The 13,026-nt window shown below is 47.7% G+C and overlaps 1 protein-coding gene across 2 annotated transcripts in view; it reads left to right on the top strand.

Annotated features, from left to right (window-relative positions):
• padi2 (peptidyl arginine deiminase, type II) overlaps positions 1-13,026 on the top strand; it is a 68,598-nt gene that overhangs the window by 35,569 nt on the left and 20,003 nt on the right. For both annotated transcript variants that reach the window (XM_034165827.1, XM_034165828.1), the window contains exons 6-9: positions 3,376-3,522; positions 3,673-3,866; positions 11,503-11,606; positions 12,309-12,420. In XM_034165827.1, the coding sequence (XP_034021718.1) occupies positions 3,376-3,522; positions 3,673-3,866; positions 11,503-11,606; positions 12,309-12,420 (557 nt within the window). The remainder of the gene's footprint in view (positions 1-3,375; positions 3,523-3,672; positions 3,867-11,502; positions 11,607-12,308; positions 12,421-13,026) is intronic.

The raw sequence follows: 13,026 nt of genomic DNA, 5'->3' as shown, positions 1-13,026 counted from the left end.
CACTGCATTTAATCTATTGTTAGACTCTATTGGCTTTGCTCAAAATGTAAATGAGTCCACCCACCACTTTAATCATACCTTAGATCTTGTTCTGACGTATGGTATGGAAATTGAAGACTTAACAGTATTCCCTGAAAACCCCCTTCTGTCTGATCATTTCTTAATAACATTTACATTTACTCTGATGGACTACCCAGCAGTGGGGAATAAGTTTCATTACAGTAGAAGTCTTTCAGAAAGCGCTGTAACTAGGTTTAAGGATATGATTCCTTCTTTATGTTCTCCAGTGCCATATACCAACACAGGGCAGAGTAGCTACCTAAACTCTGTGAGTGAGATAGATTATCAATCAATCAATCAATCAATTTTTTTTTATATAGCGCCAAATCACAACAAACAGTTGCCCCAAGGCGCTTTATATTGTAAGGCAAGGCCATACAATAATTATGTAAAACCCCAACGGTCAAAACGACCCCCTGTGAGCAAGCACTTGGCTACAGTGGGAAGGAAAAACTCCCTTTTAACAGGAAGAAACCTCCAAACTGATTATCTCGTCAGTAGTTTTATATCCTCATTGAGGACAACTTTGGATGCTGTAGCTCCTCTGAAAAAGAGAGCCTTAAATCAGAAGTGCCTGACTCCGTGGCATAACTCACAAACTCGCAGCTTAAAGCAGATAACCCGTAAGTTGGAGAGGAAATGGCATCTCACTAATTTAGAAGATCTTCACTTAGCCTGGAAAAAGAGTCTGTTGCTCTATAAAAAAAAGCCCTCCGTAAAGCTAGGACATCTTACTACTCATCACTAATTGAAGAAAATAAGAACAACCCCAGGTTTCTTTTCAGCACTGTAGCCAGGCTGACAAAGAGTCAGAGCTCTATTGAGCCGAGTATTCCTTTAACTTTAACTAGTAATGACTTCATGACTTTCTTTGCTAATAAAATTTTAACTATTAGAGAAAAAATTACTCATAACCATCCCAAAGACATATCGTTCTCTTTGGCTGATTTCAGTGATGCTGGTATTTGGTTAGACTCTTTCTCTCCGATTGTTCTGTCTGAGTTATTTTCATTAGTTACTTCCTCCAAACCATCAACATGTCTATTAAACCCCATTCCTACCAGGCTGCTCAAGGAAGCCCTACCATTAATTAATGCTTCGATTTTAAATATGATCAATCTGTCTTTATTAGTTGGCTATGTACCACAGGCTTTTAAGGTGGCAGTAATTAAACCATTACTTAAAAAGCCATCACTTGACCCAGCTATCTTAGCTAATTATAGGCCAATCTCCAACCTTCCTTTTCTCTCAAAAATTATTGAAAGGGTAGTTGTAAAACAGCTAACTGATCATCTGCAGAGGAATGGTCTATTTGAAGAGTTTCAGTCAGGTTTTAAAATTCATCATAGTACAGAAACAGCATTAGTGAAGGTTACAAATGATTTTCTTATGGCCTCAGACAGTGGACTCATCTCTGTGCTTGTTCTGTTAGACCTCAGTGCTGCTTTTGATACTGTTGACCATAAAATTTTATTACAGAGATTAGAGCATGCCATAGGTATTAAAGGCACTGCGCTGCAGTGGTTTGAATCATATTTATCTAATAGATTACAATTTGTTCATGTAAATGGGGAATCTTCTTCACAGACTAAAGTTAATTATGGAGTTCCACAAGGTTCTGTGCTAGGACCAATTTTATTCACTTTATACATGCTTCCCTTAGGCAGTATTATTAGACAGCATTGCTTAAATTTTCATTGTTACGCAGATGATACTCAGCTTTATCTATCCATGAAGCCAGAGCACACACACCAATTAGCTAAACTGCAGGATTGTCTTACAGACATAAAGACATGGATGACCTCTAATTTCCTGCTTTTAAACTCAGATAAAAGTTGAAGTTATTGTACTTGGCCCCACAAATCTTAGAAACATGGTGTCTAACCAGATCCTTACTCTGGATGGCATTACCCTGACCTCTAGTAATACTGTGAGAAATCTTGGAGTCATTTTTGATCAGGATATGTCATTCAATGCGCATATTAAACAAATATGTAGGACTGCTTTTTTGCATTTGCGCAATATCTCTAAAATTAGAAAGGTCTTGTCTCAGAGTGATGCTGAAAAACTAATTCATGCATTTATTTCCTCTAGGCTGGACTATTGTAATTCATTATTATCAGGTTGTCCTAAAAGTTCCCTGAAAAGCCTTCAGTTAATTCAAAATGCTGCAGCTAGAGTACTGACAGGGACTAGAAGGAGAGAGCATATCTCACCCATATTGGCCTCTCTTCATTGGCTTCCTGTTAATTCTAGAATAGAATTTAAAATTCTTCTTCTTACTTCTAAGGTTTTGAATAATCAGGTCCCATCTTATCTTAGGGACCTCGTAGTACCATATCACCCCAATAGAGCGCTTCGCTCTCAGACTGCAGGCTTACTTGTAGTTCCTAGGGTTTGTAAGCGTAGAATGGGAGGCAGAGCCTTCAGCTTTCAAAATTCTAAATTGTTTCCAGACAAACAGAATTTTCATCATCTTGGCAACATGAGATTGTGAGTCTAATTTGAATAAAAAGGGGAAAATGAAGAAAACCTTTTTCTCTAACTTAAATAAAAAAAATCAAAAGGGACTATACCTTTATGACCTCACATGCAGCAAGGACAAATACTTACATTTGACCTTTGAGGTTGTATCACTGTGAATACACACTAAAAACACCCATTGCATGTTTATAATCTGATACAGGAAGACAGCTAGATGTCATTTGACTTCAATTCCAGAGCTGGCATATACTCACAGGCCATTTTATTCGGTACGCCTCGCTAATATCAGGTTGGACTCCCTTTTGCCTTCACAACTACCTTAGTTTTTGTGGAATAGATTCCACAAGGTGTCAGAAACAGTCCTCAGAGATGTTGGTCCATACTGACATGGTAGAACCACACAGTCACCCATTCAACCAGTCTGTCCATTCTCCTCTGACCTCTGACACCAACAAGGCATTTTCATCCACACAGCTGCTGCTCACTGGATATCCTCTCTTTTTCGGACTGTTCTCTATAAACACTAGAAATGGTTGTGTGTGAAAATCCCAGTAGATCAGCGGTTTTTGAAATTCTCAGACCAGCCCGTCTGGCACCAACAACCAAGTCACTTAAATCCTCTTTCTTCTCCATTCTGATGCCCAGTTTCAGCAAGTCGTCTTCACCATATCTAGATGCTTAAATGCATTGAGTTGCTGCCATGTGGTTGGCTGTTTAAATATTTGCAGTTGAACAAGTGTACCTAATAAAGTGGCCGGTCAGTGTCTGTGCACATACAACGTATGAGGTGAGATGGTTTTCTGAACGACAGGCCTCTGTGTTGATTTGTAGATCTGAAGGACATGTCTCTGATGGTGCTGCGGACCAAAGGGCCTGCCTCGCTCCCTCCAGGCTACAAGCTCACAATGCACATATCTCAGAGTGATGCAGAAACCATCAGAGTCTTCTCATCTCAATCCTCAAAGCCTGGGCCCATGTGTGAGTAATGCGGCTGGGCTCTGCAGAGCAAAACAAACTGCAGAGCAGATGATGTAACATGTATGCAAGTTAGCTGGTTAGAGAAGGCTTTACACAGTTCTCATCTGTTCATCAGTTTTTCCAAATGTGTATGCTGTCTAACCTCTGCAGCTGCAAGCCACTTCTACAGTTACTTTGTGAAGGACTACCCCCTGGTGATCAGCAGTGAAGTTCTGGCCCAGGAGGTGCCGTACCTCGGAGGAACTGCAGAGATGAAATTCTACGTGGAGGGATGCAGGTTTCCAGACAAAGACTTTGATGGGCTTGTCCGGATCCATCTCAGTGTCTTAGAGCCCATCGCTCGGGTAAACCCTGCAGCACGCAATGCATCAGTTCCTTGTCAACTTTATTTTTGGGCCTTGTTAACCCCCAAAACATGAATCAGCTGCAAATTGTGAATTAACTGCAAACCCTTAATTGCAAAATATGAATACTGAAAAAAAAAATCTCCTAAAACGTGAACTTGTCTTGCAAAACGTGAATATCATTCATAATATACACACACACACACACACTATATATTAAGTTTAAGTTGTTTATGGATTTCAGTTTACAGATGAATTACTGCAGGAAATCTTGATTGCAAACCCTTTTTTGGAGGGGGTAACTCCAGCCAGTGAGGTGGGGAGGTGAACCGAGCAGCTCTCGCTTCTGGTGTCAAACGCCTGACCCCACTGAGTGTGTCCCTCTCTGGGGGCAGTGTCAGGTGAGGAGTTTGACTGGGGCGGTCCACCTGTCAAACTCAGAGGACAGAAACCTCCCCCTCCGGTAAACGGCTCAATCTTAAGAGAAACATTGTAGAAAAACAAGTTTCTAACCTCAGGAAGGTGTTGTGAAAGTGTAGTGACACGGACCCACAACAGGGGGCGCAAATGAACAGTCAATAGATGAGCCAAAAAGTAACAATTTCATGTTGTGAAGGTGCACAACGAATATACAGACAATCTCAGTATCTGATAACAGGCAATCCACAAAGGTGACGTGTGGGCAGGCTCGAGGATAGAAGACGTCTGTCCTGAGAAGAGCCGGAACCACACGATTTCCGCCGCCACCGAACCTGGTGAATACTGGAGCTGCCAAGTCCCGAATTCCCAGGTGATCACCATCCCCGACTGTCGGATCTGGTACTGCTGGCGAAGAGCAAAGACAGTCAAGTGTGGGTGTGTGTACACCCCGTAACAACAACGGTGGGAATGCCACCTCCACCTCTAACACACACTTGTGCAGCGTCTGTGTAACCACTTATCTGACGGGAAGTAGGACGAAACAGTCGCGACCCACGCCGGTCCTCTGGTTAGACAGCTGCAACAAAATAGCTCTTGGAATCAATCAATATAGGCAGAGAAAGTTACCTCCATAGAAGTACGATATCTCGGCGATGAGGTGGAGATGATGTCTGGGTTTTATGGAGTGAGATGATGAAGAATGAGTGACAGCTGTCAGGAAATAATGAGTGACAGCTGTCACTCCCGGCTGTGTCCGTGGCGGCAGCACCCTCTCGTGCCTGAAGCCCGCACTTCAGGCAGGGTGCCCTCTGGTGGTGGGCCAGCAGTACCTCCTCTTCTGGCGGCCCACACAACAGGACCCCCCCCCCTCAACGGGCGCCTCCTGGCGCCCGACCAGGCTTATCGGGGTGTCGACGGTAGAAATCGGCCAGGAGGGCCGGATCCAGGATGAAGCCCCTCTTCACCCAGGAGCGTTCTTCGGGTCCATACCCCTCCCAGTCCACCAGATATTGGAACCCCCGGCCCATTCGACGGACGTCCAGGAGCCGGCGCACTGTCCAAGCCGGCTCCCCGTCAATGATCCGGGCAGGAGGCGGCGCCGGACCGGGAGCACAGAGGGGTGAGGTGTGGTACGGCTTGATCCTTGACACATGAAAGACTGGGTGGATCCGCAGTGAAGCCGGGAGTTGGAGCTTCACTGCGGCAGGACTGAGGATTTTGAGGATTCTGTATGGTCCAATATACCTGTCCTTGAGTTTCGGGGAGTCCACCTGGAGGGGGATGTCCTTCGTGGATAGCCACACCTCCTGCCCGGGCCGGTAAGCAGGGGCCGGGGATCGCCGGCGGTCCGCATGGGTCTTCGCCCTCGTCCGGGCCTTCAACAAGGCAGAACGGGCGGAGCGCCACACCCGACGGCACTTCCGCAGGTGGGCCTGGACGGAGGGCACACCGACCTCTCCCTCCACCACGGGAAACAATGGGGGCTGATACCCCAAACACACCTCAAACGGGGAGAGGCCGGTGGCAGAGGACACCTGGCTGTTATGCGCATACTCGATCCAGGCCAGATGTTCACTCCAGGCCGTCGGGTGTGCGGACGTCACACAGCGCAGGGCTTGCTCCAATTCCTGATTGGCCCGTTCTGCCTCTCCATTGGTCTGCGGGTGATACCCGGATGAGAGGCTCACAGTGGCCCCCAGTTCCCGGCAGAAGCTCCTCCAGACGTGTGAGGAGAACTGGGGACCACGATCAGAGACGATATCGGTAGGTATCCCATGCAGACGGACAACGTGGTGGACCAGCAGGTCTGCTGTCTCCTGGGCTGTTGGGAGCTTCGGGAGGGCCATGAAGTGGGCCGCCTTGGAGAATCGGTCCACTATCGTGAAGATGGTGGTGTTGCCCTGGGACGGCGGGAGGCCCGTGACGAAATCCAGGCCGATATGGGACCAGGGGCGATGAGGCACAGGAAGCGGCTGGAGAGGTCCTTGGGACCTCTTGTGGTCTGCCTTGCCCCTGGCACAGGTGGTGCAGGCCTGGATGTACTCCCGGACGTCGGCCTCCATAGACGCCCACCAGAAGCGCTGTCGGACAACTGCCACGGTCCTTCGCACCCCTGGATGACAGGAGAGCTTGGAACCGTGACAGAAGTCCAAGACTGCAGCTCTGGCCTCTGGTGAGACGTACAGACGGTTCTTCGGACCAGTTCCGGGGTCCGGGCTCCGTGCCAGGGCCTCCTGGACGATCTTCTCCACGTCCCAGGTGAGGGTGGCCACGATAGTGGACTCAGGCAGGATGGGCTCCGGTGGATCCGACAGTGCAGTTTTGACCTCCTCTTCATGTACCTGGGACAAGGCATCCGACCTCTGGTTCTTGGTCCCGGGGCGATAGGTGATCCGGAAGTCAAAATGCCCGAAGAACAGTGACCAGCGGGCTTGCCTGGGGTTCAGCCGCTTGGCGGTCCTGATATACTCCAGGTTCCGATGGTCAGTGAAAACCGTGAACGGCACAGACGCTCCCTCCAACAGGTGTCTCCACTCCTCAAGAGCCTCTTTCACCGCAAGGAGTTCTCGATTGCCGACGTCATAGTTCCGTTCAGCCGGGGTCAACCTGCGAGAAAAGTAGGCACACGGGTGAAGAACCTTATCGGTCTCTCCGCTCTGGGATAGCACGGCTCCTATCCCTGAGTCAGAGGCATCCACTTCAACCACGAACTGGCGGCTAGGGTCGGGCTGCACCAAAACTGGCGCAGTAGAGAACCGTCGTTTCAACTCCTTGAACGCGGCTTCGCACCGATCCGACCAGGTGAAGGGGACTTTTGGAGAGGTCAGGGCTGTCAGGGGGCTAACTACCTGACTGTAGCCCTTAATGAACCTCCTATAGAAATTAGCAAAGCCGAGGAACTGTTGCAGCTTCCTACGGCTTGTTGGTTGGGGCCAATCTCTCACCGCCGCAACCTTGGCTGGATCAGGGGCGACGGAGTTAGAGGAGATGATAAACCCCAGGAAGGACAAAGACGTGCGGTGAAACTCGCACTTCTCGCCCTTCACAAACAGTCGGTTCTCTAACAACCACTGCAGGACCTGACGTACATGCTGGACATGGGTCTCAGGATCCGGAGAAAAGATGAGAATATCGTCCAGATATACGAAGACGAATCGGTGCAGGAAGTCCCGCAAGACATCGTTAACCAAGGCTTGGAACGTCACGGGGTGTTGGTGAGGCCGAACGGCATGACCAGGTACTCAAAGTGACCTAACGGGGTGTTAAATGCCGTCTTCCATTCGTCTCCCTTCCGGATCCGAACCAGGTGATACGCATTTCTAAGATCCAGCTTAGTAAAGATTTTGGCTCTATGCAGGGGGGTGAACACGGAATCCAACAATGGCAACGGGTATCGGTTGCGAACCGTAATCTCATTCAGCCCCCTGTAATCAATGCATGGACGGAGTCCGCCATCTTTCTTGCCCACAAAAAAGAAACCTGCACCCATCGGGGAGGTGGATTTCCGGATCAGCCCGGCAGCTAATGAGTCCCGGATGTAGGTCTCCATTGATTCGCGCTCAGGTCGTGAGAGGTTGTACAGCCTGCTGGACGGGAACTCAGCGCCTGGAACCAAATCAATGGCACAATCGTACGGACGGTGCGGGGGAAGGGTGAGTGCCAGATCCTTGCTGAAGACATCAGCAAGATCGTGGTACTCAACCGGCACTGCCGTCAGATTGGGAGGGACTTTGACCTCCTCCTTAGCATGTAAACCGGGAGGAACCGAGGATCCTAAACACACTCGATGGCAGGTTTCGCTCCACTGAACCACCACCCCAGACGGCCAATCAATCCGGGGATTGTGCTTCAACATCCATGGGAAGCCCAAAATCATGCGGGAGGTAGAAGGAGTTACAAAAAACTCAATCTCCTCCCGATGGTTTCCAGACACCACCAGAGTTACTGGTTGTGTCTTGTGTGTGATTAAAGGGAGGAGGGTGCCATCTAGTGCCCGCACCTGCAATGGCGAAGGAAGCGCCACCAGAGGGAGCCCTACCTCCCTTGCCCATCTGCTGTCTAGCAAATTCCCTTCTGACCCCGTGTCCACCAGTGCTGGGGCTTGAAGGGTTAAATCCCCGCTCAGGATTGTAACTGGGAGTCGTGTGGCAATCTGTGTGTGTCCCATGTGAATGTTATGACCCCCCCTTAGCCCAGTCTCTAAGGGCGGTTGTTGTCGTTGTGGCCGTTTGGGGCAGTTTTTCTGTATGTGCTCCTTTGAGCTGCAGAGAAAACACTCCCCGCGGACCAGCCTCCTCATTTTGGCCCTGTGCGTTTCCCTAACAACGTCAGCAGGGGGAGCTGTTGCCCTACGGAGCGCTGCGGCTGTGGAGCGTGGGGAGGGCGGCCCCTTTTCGAACCCGGAAGGGAGAGGGGCGGCGCGTATCCAGCCACGTCCTTCGCCTCGCTCCCGACGGCGTTCCTCCAACCGATTGTCTAACCGTATAACGAGATCGATAAGCCCATCTAAATCCCGCGGTTCTTCCTTAGCTACCAGATGCTCCTTCAGCACCGATGACAGTCCGTTATTCCAGCCGAACCTTCTCAGCCGCGATGCAGAAGTCGACTGCATATTCGGCTGCGCACCGGCGCCCCTGTCGCATTGACAGCAGCACTGTTGAAGCGGTCTCTCCTCTGTTAGGGTGATCAAAAACTGTTCTGAACTCCCCCATGAACCCAGTGTATGCTGATAACAACCGTGAGTTCTGTTCCCAGAGTGCCGTAGCCCAGGCGCGTGCCTTACCCCGAAGCAAGTTAATAACATAAGCCACCTTGCTGGCGTCAGACTCGTACATCACGGGTTGTTGTGCAAAGACGAGCGAACACTGCATCAGAAAGTCCGCGCACGTCTCCACACAACCCCCGTACGGCTCTGGGGGACTTATGTATGCTTCAGGGGATGGTGGGGGGGTTCGTTGAACGACCAGTGGAATGTTAATATCCAGCACCGGGTCGGCAGGAGGAGGAGCCGCAGCAGCGCTCTGATCGCGCGCTTCCACCTGTGCAGTGAGAGCCTCCATCCTGCGATTAAGGATGACGTTTTGCTCGGACATCAAATCCAGCCGAGCGGTAAAGGCGGTGAGGATTTGCTGCAACTCACCGAGCACACCTCCTGCAGACGCCTGTGCACCCTGCTCTTCCATTGGCTGTCCAACAGATGGGTGACGCCCCTCGGGATCCATGACGCTGGCCGAGATATCCTGTTGTGAAAGTGTAGTGACACGGACCCACAACAGGGGGCGCAAATGAACGGTCAATAGATGAGCCAAAAAGTAACAATTTAATGTTGTGAAGGTGCACAACGAATATACAGACAATCTCAGTATCTGATAACAGTCAATCCACAAAGGTGACGTGTGGGCAGTCGTCTGTCCTGAGAAGAGCCGGAACCACACGATTTCTGCCGCCACCGAACCTGGTGAATACTGGAGCCACCAAGTCCCGAATTCCCAGGTGATCACCGTCCCCGACTCTCGGATCTGGTACTGCTGGCGAAGAGCAAAGACAGTCAAGTGTGGGTGTGTGTACACCCCGTAACAACAACGGTGGGAATGCCACCTCCACCTCTAACACACACTCGTACAGCATCTGTGTAACCACTTATCTGACGGGAAGTAGGACGAAACGGTTGCGACCCACGCCGGTCCTCTGGTTAGACAGCTGCAACAAAATAGCTCTTGGAATCAATCAATATAGGCAGAGAAAGTTACCTCCATAGAAGTACGATATCTCGGCGATGAGGTGGAGATGACGTCTGGGTTTTATGGAGTGAGATGATGAAGAATGAGTGACAGCTGTCAGGAAATAATGAGTGACAGCTGTCACTCCCGGCTGTGTCCGTGGCGGCAGCGCCCTCTCGTGCCTGAAGCCCGCACTTCAGGCAGGGCGCCCTCTGGTGGTGGGCCAGCAGTACCTCCTCTTCTGGCGGCCCACACAACAGAAGGTAGACAATGAGCTGCAACCTTACTTTTACCCATATGAGCCATCCTCTGAGCTGGAAAAATAACATTGATATGAACAGCAGAGAAACGGAAGCATAGGGACCGTCTACAAAGTGCAAAAACAAGACACCAGAAAAATATTAAATAAATTCAGGTGTGGTGTCACCAAATTCACTGCTGGTTATACTATGGCACTTGTTTAGAAAAAAATGTGCAAAAATGGAATTTTAATGATTTTTTTTAATCATTAAAATAAGTCATAAAATGAGCAATAAAATTCACTAATTCACTAAACTTGAACTGTTGCACATTTTCTCAGAGGGAAAAACTCCCTCTGAGGAAGAAACCTCAAGCAGACCAGACTCAAAGGGATGACCCTCTGCTTGGGCCATGATAGGGTTTGCAATCAAGATTTTACAGAGTTTAAAAGTAGGCAGTTGCTAGACATCCAGCTTCTCACTTATTCAAGGCAATCTTCTAAGGATTTTATGTGGTTGAGATTACCAGCAGTTATCGACATGCATTACTGAGTATCATCAGCATAGCAGTGAAAGGTAATCCCTAAACACCACAATAAGTGCCCAAGGGGTGCTATATAAAGGGAGAAAAGCAGGGGGCCTAAGACGGACCCCTGTGGAACCCCAAATTTCATGTCACTAAGGTTAGACAAAGTGAGAACAGCTGGTCAGGTATATATATCACTTTGAGCAGATGGGATCAGTTAATCAGGGAAATCACCTGGTAGAGTCAGTGGCTGCAAAGAAAATCTGCACCCTCTTGGCAGTTTCTGGAACAAGTTGCCCACCCCTGGTTTAGGTCATGCAATTTTCCACCAATTATAACGGGGAAGTTGCGTCCCCCCCCCCCCACACACACACAACTGCTGCAGAGAGAGAAGACAAAGATGAAAAATAACCAAAGTACTCAGGAAAAGCATGGTGTAAATTATTAATCATAATTCAGATTATACTAGGCCTATCAACACAATTTAAAAATTGGTATATAGTTCGAAGTCTGCACTTTCAACATGCATTCAAACAGAAACTCAGAATGTGGTGTATTGGATGGTACATCCTCTTAATTCAGTCATGTGACTTTGATGCCTCTTCATGTCAGACGACTTCAGAGGGTTAAAAATCTGGTGATGTATGCATAAGAATAGTCAGTATGACCAGAAAAAAACAGTCAGTGGTGTTTCCAATCCTCTTTTTGGTATCTCTTTGATGTTCTGACAGGGTTTTCCTGAGACGCCCATTTTCACAGACACGGTTATGTTCAGAGTAGCACCCTGGATCATGACGCCAAACACTCTGCAGCCTTTAGAGGTGTTTGTCTGCAGGTAAGCAAACACTATTAAATATTTACCATCAGGCAATAAGATACGACACTGTCAACAAGCTCCTACACTACTGCTGGTAATGGCAAAAAACTGACAGAGGTTTTATTTTATATATCTCAATTTGTACAGCACACAGTGTAGTTCACTGTGATGAGATTGAGAATTTTAACTTTTCAAGGTGGTTCATGGTTTTTGTTTCCTCTGTGTGATGTAAAACACCTTATGTGGAGGTGATGGTCAAGCGGTGGGGTTAAGTGTAGACAATCCTTGGTTCAAATCCTTTTCAGAGTGGAAAATCAAGTTGTTCCTGGTGTGCAGTTGAGCACCATGTATTGCAACATGCTGACATGGGTGAATGTGAGGCATCACTGTAGAATGCTTTGACCATGAAAGTGCTGTATAAATTCAGTCCATATTTATTGACCTGAAACCAGTGATGGCAACCGTTGTTTATAAATACAGTTTGCTAATACCTCCTTTTTCAGATGCTCTGAAGGGTCCAAAAACAGTTTTTCGATATTAACAAGAAAAATGTGTCTTCAATATGAAAAATCCAAAATGGCAGCCAACATATGCATCAAAAATATGTTGAAATACTGGTTAAACTGTGTACTGAAATTAGTATTTTAACCCCTTTTTGTTGGAAGGGAATTTTCAATATTGCTCAACGGACTTTACTTCTCTCTGTCTTTGCTTTCACAGCACATCTGACAACTACAGTTTCCTAAAAGGCATGAAGAACCTAGTTGACAAGACTGGGCAGAAGTTGAGGGTGTGTCATGAGTACATGAACAGACAAGACCGTTGGATGCAGGTATTAAAAAAAATCACATTGTGAACCTTGGATGCAAATTTTCAAAATAACACGTCATAAGTAACACCTGCTATGTGTCTGTTGCTCATCCTCATACTTCTATAATCTGTTCACTAATCTTCCTCAGCATTCCTTTCACTTTTTAAAAATTCTTTTCCATCCATCCATCCCCACCTCTTGAAAGTCATCTATTTGTTGCAGTCAGGTGGGCGTCTGCTTGTCCTTCTCCAGCTGCAGCACCTGCATGCTGGATCTTGCCCAGAATATTTTTACAACTGATGCTCCCTCACAGTGCAAGTTATACTCCTCCTCATAGTCTCCCTAATGCTATGGTCACTTGGGCTTTCATGTTATATACTGAAAATATAAAAGTTGTGAGATACTTTTTTATAGGGTTTTATAGGTGCAGACCGAATTTGAACTCAATCAGATAAGATTTAGAGGTCCGCCAGAGTGAGACATTTTCCTCTCCCTCTGCTGGCAAGGCAACGTCACCCTAAGGGGAGAAGACTCTCATGCCACTATTTGTCTTTTACAGGTACATGTGATGGCTTTTTGTTAGGAAAATTACCGAAAAACTCTGACAGAGACAACAAATGAGACACC

The sequence above is a fragment of the Thalassophryne amazonica genome, chromosome 3 (genome assembly GCF_902500255.1).
Source record: "Thalassophryne amazonica chromosome 3, fThaAma1.1, whole genome shotgun sequence".
Classification (NCBI taxonomy): Eukaryota; Metazoa; Chordata; class Actinopteri; order Batrachoidiformes; family Batrachoididae; genus Thalassophryne; species Thalassophryne amazonica.
The sequence above is the reverse complement of the archived record's forward strand: the minus strand, read 5'-3'. Positions and strand labels throughout refer to the sequence as shown.